The 13,283-nt window shown below is 39.1% G+C and overlaps 1 protein-coding gene across 2 annotated transcripts in view; it reads left to right on the top strand.

Moving 5' to 3' along the window:
* BZW2 (basic leucine zipper and W2 domains 2) overlaps positions 1–13,283 on the top strand; it is a 52,222-nt gene that overhangs the window by 10,655 nt on the left and 28,284 nt on the right. Inside the window, exons 2-3 of one of the 2 annotated variants that reach the window (XM_054057505.1) lie at positions 5,804–5,868; positions 12,348–12,524. In XM_054057505.1, coding sequence (XP_053913480.1) covers positions 5,804–5,868; positions 12,348–12,524 — 242 coding nt within the window. The remainder of the gene's footprint in view (positions 1–5,803; positions 5,869–12,347; positions 12,525–13,283) is intronic. The other variant, XM_054057506.1, reaches the window with a different exon arrangement.

Here is a 13,283-nt window from a genome sequence, read left to right as displayed (position 1 = left end):
CTTTGTGTGCTGTAATGTAAAGCAAAATTATTCTGTAACAAGATGTATTTTTCAGCAATAGGCTTGTGGATTAGCAGTACCTTTTTTTCATGTGAATATTAAAACATTACGTTGATTGTATTTACCCTGCACATATTATGTGATTATTCCCTGCATGTGACATGTCCCTGCATATTGCCATTGAGGTTGTTTATGCAATAAAGTCAGTGAAGGGATTTTAACCTGGGGAGGCTCTGGCTCTGGCTTTACTGTTTGTAATGAGTGGGACCTTTGGGATAAAGGTCTCATAAACATTGCAGCTCTGCTGGTGGCCCCTGTGGGCAAAACAGCAAGATAAACCTTCTGGCTGCCATTGCTGCCCTTCCTGCTGATTTGTACCACAGCTGGAAGTTACAGTCCTCCAGGTTATTAGTCACTTCTTAAAACCCCTTATGTTTTAGTAACAGAGGGCAAGAGTTGGAAAATGATGAAATAGGACAATTGAACTTGTGTAAAGAAAACCCAGATTGTCTCACTAAGTGTAGGGGCTTGGTCTTGCTGTTTGCCTAGATGTGCAGTGAAGGAAGGAGCAGAGGTAGCTTCTTAGTGCTGTTCTGGTCCTGTAGTCAGCACTTGGGACCCAGGGAATAGAAGTTTTATTTCCTTATTTTTCAACAGTATCAAAGCGAGCTTTAGCAGGAGGTAGGGCGTGTCGCCACTGCTCTTGATGTTGTGGGCCAGTCATCGTTTTGCCTCAGACACGTAAATAAAGTGCTTTTTTTTCATACTGGCTAAAACTGGGAAATGTCAGCAACGGAGGTGGATTTCATAGATGGATTTAGGGTGCTCAAACTGTGTTAAAGCCAAAAATGCTTCACAGCTGTTGTGGCAGTGAACACTGCAGCAACCATGCAGGCCGTGTGACCGACATGCATTGCCGTTGCCTCTCGCCACATGTAGTTGTTGGGAATTGCCTGTAAAAAAGTGGAGCTGAGAGTCCCCACAGAGACTTAGTGTCTGGGTGGAAAGTGGGAAGCCTGCTGAGGACTTGGCAAGAACCAGTGGCTACATTGTATCCGCTCTGTCCTGTTTTCTCCATACATTGCTCTGTTACTCTGGAAATGATTTATGAGCTTTCCACCTACAGATTTTGTTAAGCTTGTAATCTATCTGCCTACTGCCTTCCCAGGGAGTGGAGACAGCTGCTGGCTCTGAGCTTACATGTTTCCTCTTCCGCATAGGTGCAAGGGCAGCTCTTCCTCCATTCTGCTCAAGTTCGGTAATTTGCTTTTAACAGAACTCCTTAGCTTGTTGCTGAAAGAAGAGGAAAACCCTCTTTAGATTTTCTCCTAAACCTGCAACTGTAACAGTGAGGGGATGAAAATGCCTACTAACATTGATGGATGAAAAAGACCCAATAAAGCCTATTAATGTCCTGGATATTCTACTTCTTGAGGAGAAGATAGGTTGATGCGTGGGTTGGGTTTTTTTCTTCATAGAAACTCTACCCATCTATGCTTTCATTTTATTTGCAATAAGTGCTCCCGTCTTGGATGATGTCTGAGCAGGGGAAGGAGCTGGAAATCATTCCTGCCAAGCATCTGTTCCTGTGAAAGCTGTTTGGTCCTGTGTTGATGGTGCTCTGGCAACTCTCTATCAGCCTATCAATCAAACATCATCCTTGTGAGTCCTTACAGGAGCAACAACATCCCATGGAGCAGTGCCACTGGGGCCCACTGGCAGGTTGTCTGAAGGGTTCCCAGCTGCCCCTTATGGACTCCCTCACCATTGTTGTCCTGTGCACAGAGTTGTTATATCTTGATAGGAAGTTTTATTAAACGGTTGGGGTTTTTTAGTATTTTCTGGCATTGATTTCCCTCTGTGTAACTAGAGCAGGGAAGTTTCGCTTCTGGGAAGCAACAGTTCTTGAATTCATCCTGAGGATGTTAATGTTTGAAGAAGCTCAGATGATGCTTAAAAGAAGGGTAAAATGATACTTAGAAAAATACTATTGGTTTGGATAAAGGTATTCGGTGTTTATTTTTTTTTAATCTGAGAAATATGTTTCCAAGAACAAGAGTTTCCAATGTTTTAGCTTGGTAGAAACTTCATCTTTATCAAGCCTTTCAATAATTTAGGAGTTAATCATAAGAATTTCCCTGTGCTATGGATAAAAGACTGCATTTTTTTAACTTGTTAAGCACGTTCAAGCTTGCTGAAGCTGTGAATTAACTTTTACTTCATAGTATAAGTTATGTACTTTGAGCCTGTTTTGTAGAATCCTGTTAACAAGAATGGGAGTGGAATTTGGGAAACTTTTGTCGTGCGTGGTTTTATTTTTCTGATGAATTTTCTAACTGCAAGTTAGTTATCAGCAGGCTTAGACATTTTGAGGTTTGTATGGAAAATGAGCTTGTTCCAGAGCGTGGTGCCTGGTTCTGTTGTCTGGCATCTCCTGCTTGAGTCAGCCCAGCCCAGATTCTGACATCCCGACTTATAAAATAAAAAGTGTTTGGTTATGGAATTCAGGCATGTTGGTTTTTTCGAGAGGTTTTCTGGATCCTAAAGGAGATTCAAAAGTAAAACATCTAGTGTTGAGCCTCTTCCATAGAAGAGTGGAGATTGTGAAAGGAGAGCTAAGAAGCTATTATTTCCACATTTCTTGCTCTTTTTCCTGCTGGCAATTCATACTAATCCCGGAGGGTGTTGTGCTGCAAGATATAAGTTTTACTGGTGGTTTAGGATTCAGAGACTGTTTCCTTCCTACCCATACCCATCCTTAAGATCTCTTCTGAAACCATTATGACTTCTTTAGCTGGCTTTTCAAAATTTGCCTTTGCCTTTGACCTACCCACATCCTGTACCTTTCAAAATGGGGAATATATGTAATAGTCCAAGGTCTTCCATGATTTTAAGGCTTTTTAGCTGTATGACACCTGAGAGGCAGGCTGCACTGCAACGCAATCAAATCTGCTGTGCAAGTATATATGCTGCCACCTTGAATTTACAGCCTTCAGCTGTCACTTCCCTGTTGTTGGTGTGTTCTTGATTAAAAAAAAAAAATATATATATATATATTTTTGCCTTGCATTCACTTTTGTAAATTTTAAACTATCATCCAGGCACTTGTGGTGGCAACAGCACTTTAATGTCTGGTTTGTAGTATCTGGTGCTATTTGTAGTATAGATACGTACTGGGCTTGTCATATTGGATCACTGGGTTGTTTTGGTCAGCCTTGTGCTGCTGGTCCTTGATGGAGGTGCCTGGGCTCTCCCTGGGCCTGTGCTTGGAGTGCCTTATAAACGATCATTTGAGTTAATTACAGTGCAGTGCATTTAAAGCTAAATATAGAAGAAGGCAGAACCTATGTTCCTAGTAATTAACTATCCAAGAGTCTCCTGTGTTGCACTGAACCTTTAGTCATTAAATCTCCAACAAGTGGTGAGTTTAACTACTTTTTTTTAAAATCTTGTTCCCAGCTGTCTTAAAGGGTGTGTCTGAATTCCCAGGGAAAGCTTTCAAAATCCAGTATTCAAGGTTCAGGTAAATACAACTCTTTTTGCAGTTTAAAATGACACTGCATCAAAGGAAAGGAGAAGTATAGTGCCAGAAATCTAGCAAATGCATTTATATTTTTGTACCAACTGGGAAACCATACCAGTATGGCTGGATTGAGGGTCAGGTGTCATTCATTTCATAGCCCCTAAGGAGTTAATTTAGGAAGTGGGGTGTGTTGGTCCCAGCACACCGCACATTTGTACTCTATGAGAGCTGTTAAAAGAGGATTAATTCTTGCCTGCTGCGTGGCTTGCTTAATGCTTTCTTTTCAAACCTCGTGGATTCTTTTTGCAATCATTTGTAATGAACATCTTTAGACCCAGAATAAGGGGTAAGGTATCAGGGCCAAGCATAAAAACAATCAAGGATACCTGAGCAAATATCATATTTTATAGATCCATCTCTTACAAATAACTGAAGGTCAGAAAGACAACCCAGATAGAAATGTCAAATCTAGCTGGTCACTGTCTAGAGGCTGGGCTGTTGCTTATCCCTGCTGACTGCTAAATTATCTGCCACTGAGACAACTAAGTAGGGGAAAGAGACTTTTGAGCTCTGCTGTGAAGGGAGGTGTGGATCCTACTGCTCTTTAAAAGCTACCATGATAGTGTGATTTGCCATTTTTAACAGTCTTTGCAGATGGGCAAATTATATTTTCCAGCAGGCTATTTAGTATTGCAGTTGATTCAGGATGCTCGTTGGCATAGCTTTAAATCTCAGTGATGTATGTGAACCTGTCAGTTTAACCTTTTGTTGCATTTTTATTTCATATGACTTGTAGGAAGCAAACCCAGTCTCGACTCTAGGCTTTACTGGCTATTTCCAGTGCATGTGGGCAGTTTTTGACTGTGGATAAATAGTAGACCTAGACCTGAAAGCTGTGATTTGCCAAGAAAAACATTTGAAATGCTGCACAAGTGGCCATCTTGTGATGCTGTAACTAGAAGAGGTATTCTGGTAAATGGGAACATACTGTCTAGCTGGAGCATTTAACAGAGTCGTCAAATGAACTTTCAGAGAGCATTCATTTGGATAGTAGCTTGTGATTGGCGTATTTCTAACCATGGAGCTTGAGTTTCTCTTTGTGGTAGGAAGAAGTGTTGGCAAATGTATGTACTTTTAAACTAGACCACAATGAAGAAATAAAAATAATGCACAGTTTTGTTAAACTAAAGTTATTAGAACATGCCCAAAGGGCAAAGCTTCTTACATGGTAAGGCATAATTCTGGACAAGCACGTTATATGTAACACTGACCTAATCACCTACAGCATGTGAAATAGTTGGCCTTAAGTCCTGGTGATCACTCTTGATGTTGGCAGGATAGGGGGATGACCTGTGACGATTGCCATGTGCTGAAAAGCTTCCTTATGTTTGCTGCTGTTTGCATTCAGCTGCCAGTTTAGCTGCTCATTGTACAAGCTGTGCCTCATGTGATTAAACTAATTATATCCAAAGCTAAAAAAACAGGTTTGTTTTCTTTAGGTAAATTGGCATTAATACGTGATCCCTTCCCAAACTGCTTAGTGTTGCATGTTGGGTTTCGCCATTGATGTCTGAAGTAAAATAAACCAAATATTTTTTAGTGTAGTTATTGTTATATGATGTGCCATTTAGGTCCTTAACTTAGTATATGCACAAAATTGATGAGGGGAGGGATTTGGTTGTCTTGTTATTTTTAAAACAACTATGTTTTTAGGAACCAAAAGATATTAAGATATAGTGATGCTCGGAAGAAATATTTGAGCAGGATTTGATGGTTAAAACATTGTCTTTGTGGTTAGACCACAGTCATGTCTTCAGCAGGATGGCGTGTAACTCTGGTAGTCCGACTGCCTGGTGGACATGCCAGAGGGCAAGACCTGTGCTGTGCTGAGCCCCACCAGGATGGTTTCCAGTCCTGTCCCTTAACAGCTTCCATGCCCCCTAGCATCCCCGTGAGGTGCACGGGCAATGCTGCCATACCCTTGCCCCAGCAGTGAGTACAGAGGGTTTGTCACCTTCCTGCTTGGGTTTGAACTTCCAGGGTGTTTTACAGAAGTGCTAAGAACCAGGTTTTGAGAGAAGTATATTTTATCAAAGTTATTCTTGGATCATAGTGCTCTGCATCTCTAAGATAATGTGAATTATTCTTTGAATATACATCAAGATCTTTCTTTCACAGGTTAGGCTCTTACTACAGTGAATGTTTATTTTGTCTTTAGGTTAAGCTGTTGCCTGTAAATACCATAGTAAAAATACACTGTTTTCTTTTTTTTTCCTCCAGAAATTTTATGAATAAGAATCAGAAGCCGGTGCTAACAGGCCAGCGGTTCAAAACTAGGAAGAGGGGTAGGTTATGTTACATGTTCTTGACTTTGTTTTCCTCTTTGTTAAAATGACTAGAAACAGTGCAGGTGATATAACTGAAAGTTCAATAGAATTTAAGGTTTTTCTCTCCTTCTCTTCAGCCATGTTAAGAGCACCAATGTTACATTTAACTAAGCCCTATGAATTACTTTATTTTCTCTGTATATCTTAAAACTTTCTGTGAGTTTTGATTTTATTAGCTGTTAAGTATCTTAGAATTACTTAGATTCTAACTGAGTTTATAGTATATTTACATATGAGGAAGAAAACTTGTTAGATGCTGGTTTCAGTGTTTCTCAAAGTCTTTCAACTAATAAAGCAAAATATGAACTTTTATTTCATGTTTGTGTAAAGAAAATTATCTGGCTTTTTTGGTTTTAATTTTGGTTTTATTTCTTCGACTCAAATCAATGTCATCTCTATAAATAAACCTTTCATATATAAAAAGGAATGTTCTCACCTTTCTTCACCATGAGGTGGTCAGACCATCCCATTTGCCCTGCTTTCTGTAACAGTAAAGGTCAGAAAGTTCCTTTTTCACAGATTATTTCTGTTATGTTAGTGTAGTTTGGTTTTTTATTGTTGAAATAAAATAATTAGCATTGCATAAGTCCCATTTTACTAATTGTGATACTGATTTTCTGTAAACTTGACCAACACACCCTTTCTGTAAATACAATTTTTAAAGAAAGCTTAGAGGTGCTGATCATCCAGGCATTCTGTACAGTGAGTGTCATCCTAGCATGCTTGCTCACACGGCACGCAAGAGTTCATTCGTCATGGATTAGGTGTCTAAAGCCCAGCACTTTGGGGCAGAGAGAGAAAATGTGTAATAAATGATTGCTTTGTGAAAAGAAGGCTTAGCTATGTGGCTGTTGCAATAGCAGATTGTTATAGCACAGACAAGGTGGAGTTCTGTCTGTCATGCAACAGACTTTCCACCTTGACATTCCTGTTCCTGGTCAAAACCTGACACCTGTTACTAACTTCTTGTAACAGGAAATGTAAATAAGAGAATTTTTTCAGCATGGATAAGAGAAACAAAGAGTTTGCAGCCTTTCTCAGAAAATTACAAATTCTGTTGTGATTCTGAGGAGCTGAATGAGTGTCTCAAAATCTAGAATGGTCATGAAGCTTGGATGAGAATTGTAAAATAGTTTGTTTTCAGTGATGATAAAAGCAGTGGCAGCTTTCTCTCATCTTTCCTCACTTGCACACATTGCTTCCTCTGTTAGTTTGACCAGTGCTGTCTCTTAAATTGAAAATATCCTTTCTGTGATGTACATATAACATTTGTATGTATAACTAATTAAAAAGAAAGCTATATTGTTTATAATTAAATTTCACGATGCTCCAGTAATTAGTGGGAATAACTTTCTGTCGGCATGGCCCAGAATGTTGTGTAGTAGAAGCTATATACTGCATTATCTAGCAATTGTGTTGATGTAGCTAGAGGAGTGGAATTAATGATCCCTAAAGAAATATCTCTGTCAGATTGACCAGTAAGAGTAATTGGATATGCATAACGCTGAATGGATCCAATGTATTATTCAGTCTAGGTCAGTCAGTTACAGTATGTATGTTATTTGCTATAATTGTCTTAAAAAAATATTGTCTCTCATAAAGACTTTATTTTCAGTCCATGTTTTGCAATGTATTTGGCATAATGGATCCTAATGTGGATTTGGTCTTTGACTCCTATTTAATGCAATTAATTTTTAGAATAAATAAAGAACTTGTAATTCTGTGCCTATGTCTTGAATTTCTGTTACAGTGATTGGAAGTGATGCTAGGTAGATACTTATTAACTACGTGGAAGAAGCAAAAGACTTGCAAGGGCACTGGGAGATTGGGGCCGGGGAGGGGTCTTTGGTATTTTTGAGAGATTACTTAAATAGGATTGGAGATGTTAAATGGCTTTAATATAGAAATCTTAACCTGCAAACACTTCTTTATGCACTTAAAGCATAAAATCTCTTCTTCAGTAACAGTGGGATTCTGGTTACCTCAGTATTTTAGGATCCTGCTTAGAAATATTGTAGATACGTGTTATCTTTCTAGAGACTGAGGGCTTGAGGAAAAGAAATGTCTTCCTAGCATGTTTATTCCCTTCTGTGTGTATATACAGTTTCTTTTTGTACTATAGCAGTGTCACAGACTGCAGTGTCTTGGACTTAAATTATAAGATACATTTTTTTTTTTTTTATATCCTGACTTTCAGTATATCAGGGAGTTATGAAATCTCACTCAGGCAGTAGAGAGTGCAGTGGCTGTGGATTGGCAACAGAATTTCAGTCTTCTGAGACTACTCTGTGTGTGACACCGCAGGCAGATGGAGAGATCTGAAATGCACAAATGCTGGGGAGAATGAGCTGGTTGAGAGATGACTGCTGGCTCCTACCAGCTGATTTGTGTCTTGCGCTACTCTTTCCCCTTCTGCAGCTCCCAGGAGTGCTGCCATCTGAGGAAACAGGGAGGTGTGTCTCAGCAGTCAACCTTCTAATGAAAATAACTGTCTATGTGAACTATCTGGTCAGTTAGCTGCAACTCGTGTCTGATTATTAACAATTTTGAGGTTTCTGAGAGCAAAAATGGAAGAAAAGGATAATATTTTCTTTGAAGTCTTGAGAGTGTGCTTAGTGGCTAAAATATTTTTGAGAGAGTACTATGAAGGAGATGCTTGTAAATTCTACTATTAGTTTACCTGATAAAGGTATAAACCTTCCCTCCAGCATATATAGCAGAAGGTATTAAAACTATTTGAAGGAAGAAAAATGGTTTTGTAAAGGGAAGAACCTTCTGAAGGGAAGAGGCATCTCACAGTTCTATATCAAGTTTTTAGCAGTCCGGGCAAAGAAAATAAATTGTTGTTTCGTTCTTAGTATAATCTCTGTACCTATTGAATACTGCGTTTTTTGTGAGGGTCAGCAGTAGCTGGCGTTTGTCTAGGATTTGTGTTTATGGTGCAGGTATGTGGGATATGGGTTGCATTGACTGCACTGTACTTGCACACATGCAGATTGGTGTCTCTCTGTCTTCTCCTATGGGAGAAGGGGAAATCGGAGTTGCAGAAATGTTAGTAAATGATAAGGAAAAGGTATGTATCTGGGTAGTCCTTCCTGGAGTATTAACAAGAACAAACAGTGCATATTGTTTAAAGTTATTGTTAAAGTAAGCTGTTAGGCAATATGCAAGACTCTAGTTTTTTCCTATGCTGTAGATAAAGTAGAGTTAATACCTGCTGAAGTACTGGTCCAAAAAGGTAAATGGCATCATAAAAAGAAGTTAAGCAAAGTAATGCACGTTACTTTCTTTGATGAAGATATTAGCTAGTAAAAAGTAAATATTAACACCTTTATAATCAGCAGAGGAGCCAAATGGAGCATCTCCTTTTCTTCTAGAGAAATACAGTTGTGGGCCTTCTGTTGAAGAGTTAAGGTTAATTCTTAAGGAGGAATGTATAAATGTACTTTGTCATTTCCTTAGAAGCAAAAGAAAGGAAATAAGGATCTGGGAACACAATGAAAATGAAAAGCTGTGCATAGCGGTGCTGTATGGGATATTGTATGCATCACATCTGCAAGTTACACCTGCCTCTGCTAGCCTGTGATTGAAACTCTGCTTGTTTAGTAATTATGTACTCAACATACTGTCACCACTTCTTGATGATGGCCTCTTACTCACCCGGTTGTACTACATCAGCATATTCCTATTCAGTATATTAGCTCATTAGGAAAACGTTTCAATAAAATTATAAATAATTTCATGCAATGAGTTTGCCTCCTCTTCCTGTCTACATTTTTAGATTGTGGTAGACAAGAAAATAGTAGGGTACTGCAGATGAGAGAAGGACTTCTGGGGCAAGAGAGGAATATGTTTAAAACAGCAAGTAAATATTAATCCTGGTGTTTGTGTTTTTACTAGGCACTGTGTACCCATGATACTGACCATATTACGCTTTTCAGTTTAGATATGAGCATCTTAAATTTGTAAACAAAACGAAAATATAGTTGAAAAAAATAAAATTTTTTTTTTTCTTTTAGCTCATTTCTTAAGACAGAACTCTCTCTTTTTACTGGTTAATTAGTCATCAAGCATTTTTTTTTTTATCCTTTAAATTAAACATACTTATTTGGTAACCCAAAAGACAATAATTATACTCGAGTACTTGTTTATTAGTGGAGCTCTCTTTCAAGTGTGCAACTAAAACTGCCTGAAGTACATGTACTAAAGTATTTACACTTACTTCAATAAAAGGCTTGTTTGTTCGTGGGTTGGTTGGTTGGTTTGCCTGTTTTGGGTATTTTAGTATTTTAAGTTGGAAGAGCGTTGCAATAGAACATTTGGTAACTGGTCTGATATCTCAAACAGGATTTGAGTAGTGCACTTCTCTGTAGGCATTTCCCAGAGCAAAAGCATGTTCTTTATTTTCCCTCCTTGAATCTGGCTGGTTTCTCCATAGTGGGCATGCCCTGCAAATATGAGAGATGGTTGCTCAACTCCAGATCTTCTTCATAGATGAAAGTTGCTGTAACACATCCAAGAGCCTGAATATCTTCAAGGTCTGTGGTGAAGTCAAAGTTTGGGAAGTCACTTGCAGCTCAGAGAAGAGGCTACGCAATAGAGTAGTTTATTGGATGATGAGAATGTGATGGGGGGGAAGCTAGGTTTGCACAATGACTCTGTGCCTCACTTCAGGACAAGCTGGGGCTGAGAACAGGTGGTTTCCTCTGTGTTGTTGTTGGGTAGTCCTCAGCTTCGGTCTGAGAAGGTCATCAAGACACTTGGAGATAAGCAATAGAGTTAACAAGCCACTAAAAGAGAGACATAATGGGGAATTTGTGGAAAATAAGGTATTACCTCGTTTTTCCAGTGCTTCCAAATGCTGTTGGCTGTGTGCTGCCAGGGTCCTTGAAAGCTTTGGCTGACTAGTCCATTGAGCTTCCCAGTGGTCTGGGGGACAGTTCAGTGGGAGGGACTGCTGGTGCTTTCTGCATACGATTGTTATGGTCTAAGGGTTGCATTGGAAAAGAAGGGGGATAGGCAAGTGATTCCCTGAAGGTGGGAGAATGAGCACACCTGAGGTACATGCAGGGGAACAAGAAGAGAAATGTTTCTATGTTGGAAATAAAAGCTGACATGAGTAGGCATTTTTGTAAAATAGTTATTTAATAGCCGTAAGGCTGTTGTGGCAGGAGGAAAGAGTTTGGCAGAAGAAACTGTCAGAAAATAAAGTCTTGTGGGGGTTGCTTTTGCTTAATATTTGGGATAAAAGTCTGCACTATGAGTTACAAGGAACTAAAACAGCAGCCAGGAGATGTGTAACATCTAGAACCTCTTCTCCTAAAAAGCCTGGGAGAATTGCAGCTGGCACATTTCAAACTGCATTGGCCTATGTTTAGGCAGGAATTTTACCAATCCTCAATTGTTTTGGTAACTAAAAATCTCTGCATTTGTCTTCTTTTTATCTTTTTTTTTAAGAACTTGTATCGACATTTATGTTAGCACAGTGATAACAAACTAGTTTTGGGGTTTGAGTGTCACAAAACAACTCACGGTTCTGCTTCTGAAGCTCAGAGTTATTTTGATGGTAAGAAGTATTTTGAATGTGTCCTTATATAGAACCAGGACTTGTTTTGTTAAGAAGCTTCAAGTGTCTGTGGTAAGATTTTAACAGCCTGCAAGAAAAAGCAGCAGGAGGTATGGGTAAATCTGCCTAGCTTTGTCTGGAGGTTGCAGTTACATCTGCTGTGGCTAATGGCCTTGACATAGGGATGTTGTCTGGGGTCAGACTGTACCTTAATTGAGTTCAACCAGGGAGAGCTGTAGAAAATGCAGTGGGAGCACTGCACTTGTGTTTACTAGTGCTGTTTAGATCTGTGACTATGAAAGATAAGTTCTTGTTTACACTGTGTTGCCTGGTCCAAAGTATTTACACAAAACCTAATTTTATGAATACCTTTATCTCCTCTTTTCCCTAGGACCTGTATTTTTGAAAATATTTTAAATACGTGACCAGAGTTATTTAAAGAAAAATATCAAGAAATTAAAAGCAGAGTGTTCCTGTAGTGTGGTTATGTGCATGTAATTGACTTTCCATTTACTCTTCTATCACATTTAGGAATGCACAATGATACACACATTTGATAATATCCTCAACAAGAGAAGTAAGAGTATGAAATCTGAAAACAATTTCAATAGTTGCTTTTTCTTTCCTTTATTTATTCCAGTGTTTGTGTGTGTTTAGTGTTGGGGGTATGAGGAGGAGAGGGAAGCAAGGGTAAACACTGCAAAATTTCCAGAGGTCATAAAAGCCAAATAATCTTTTGGTGTGTTGACCAGGATGGAAAGAATATCTTTAGGTACCGTGGTCATTTCAATTGCTGGCTGATACAGGATTTTAACAGAAAGTTTAAAATCTGACACTTTCTCCTCTCCCTTCTCTTTTATCTCTGTTCCAGATGAAAAGGAGAAATTTGAACCCACAGTCTTCAGGGATACAATTGTCCAAGGCCTCAATGAAGCTGGCAATGACCTGGAGGCTATAGCCAAGTTTCTGGATTCAGCAGGCTCACGGCTTGATTATCGCCGCTATGCCGACACACTCTTTGACATTTTGGTAGCTGGCAGCATGCTAGGTAACCTGCAGCGTGCCTGATACAGAATTTTGATGATAACTTTGCTTCTTTGGAGATACCGTCTTCCTTTACAAAATGGAAATTATAAACTATTGCAGTTAAACTTATCTAGATACTTCTTGCATCTTGAATCATAGCATTGTTCATTGTTTATAGTGCAGTAATACCTAGGGACTTGATTGTGTGAGGCATTCAGTAAATATCGTAACACATTGATACTGCTCTGAGAAGCCTTCAGTCTGAGCTGAAACAGCATATAAATGCAACAGCAAAGGAAATGAGAGAGATGCCAGCTAGGGGAAACAGAGGAGTTTATTAGCATTAGAAGGTGTAATACAGCACTCCAAGTTATTAGCTGTTGCAAAGCTTGCTTTGTAGACATTACAACAAAGGCTAGCTAAGAGAAGAAGTGAAGGATAGTGAGAAGTGCCTAGTGAATGTTCCTGGGGCATTTTTCGCAGGTATCAGTAGCAGCTTGGGCAAAAACATGCCCTTCACCTTCTGTATCTTGAATAAGTTGGCTCTTCTGTCACGTTGGTTTGGTTCCTGATTCCTACTTCTCAGTATGTAAGAAGAAAAGATGTTTTTGTAAGACTTGATGTAATGCAAGGAACAAAAGCCAGTGGAAATACCTAGGAAAAAAAAAAAAAAAGCTCTTAACAAAATAAGCCAGGAGAAAGCTTTTGCAGCAGTGTTTTCATTATTTACATGGGCCTGGTAAGCATTAGAGAGGTTAGGAGGATGTTCCAAGTCCTGAAA

Source organism: Cuculus canorus, chromosome 2 (assembly GCF_017976375.1).
Source record: "Cuculus canorus isolate bCucCan1 chromosome 2, bCucCan1.pri, whole genome shotgun sequence".
Lineage (NCBI taxonomy): Eukaryota > Metazoa > Chordata > Aves > Cuculiformes > Cuculidae > Cuculus > Cuculus canorus.
This window is presented reverse-complemented; position numbering and strand designations above follow the sequence as displayed.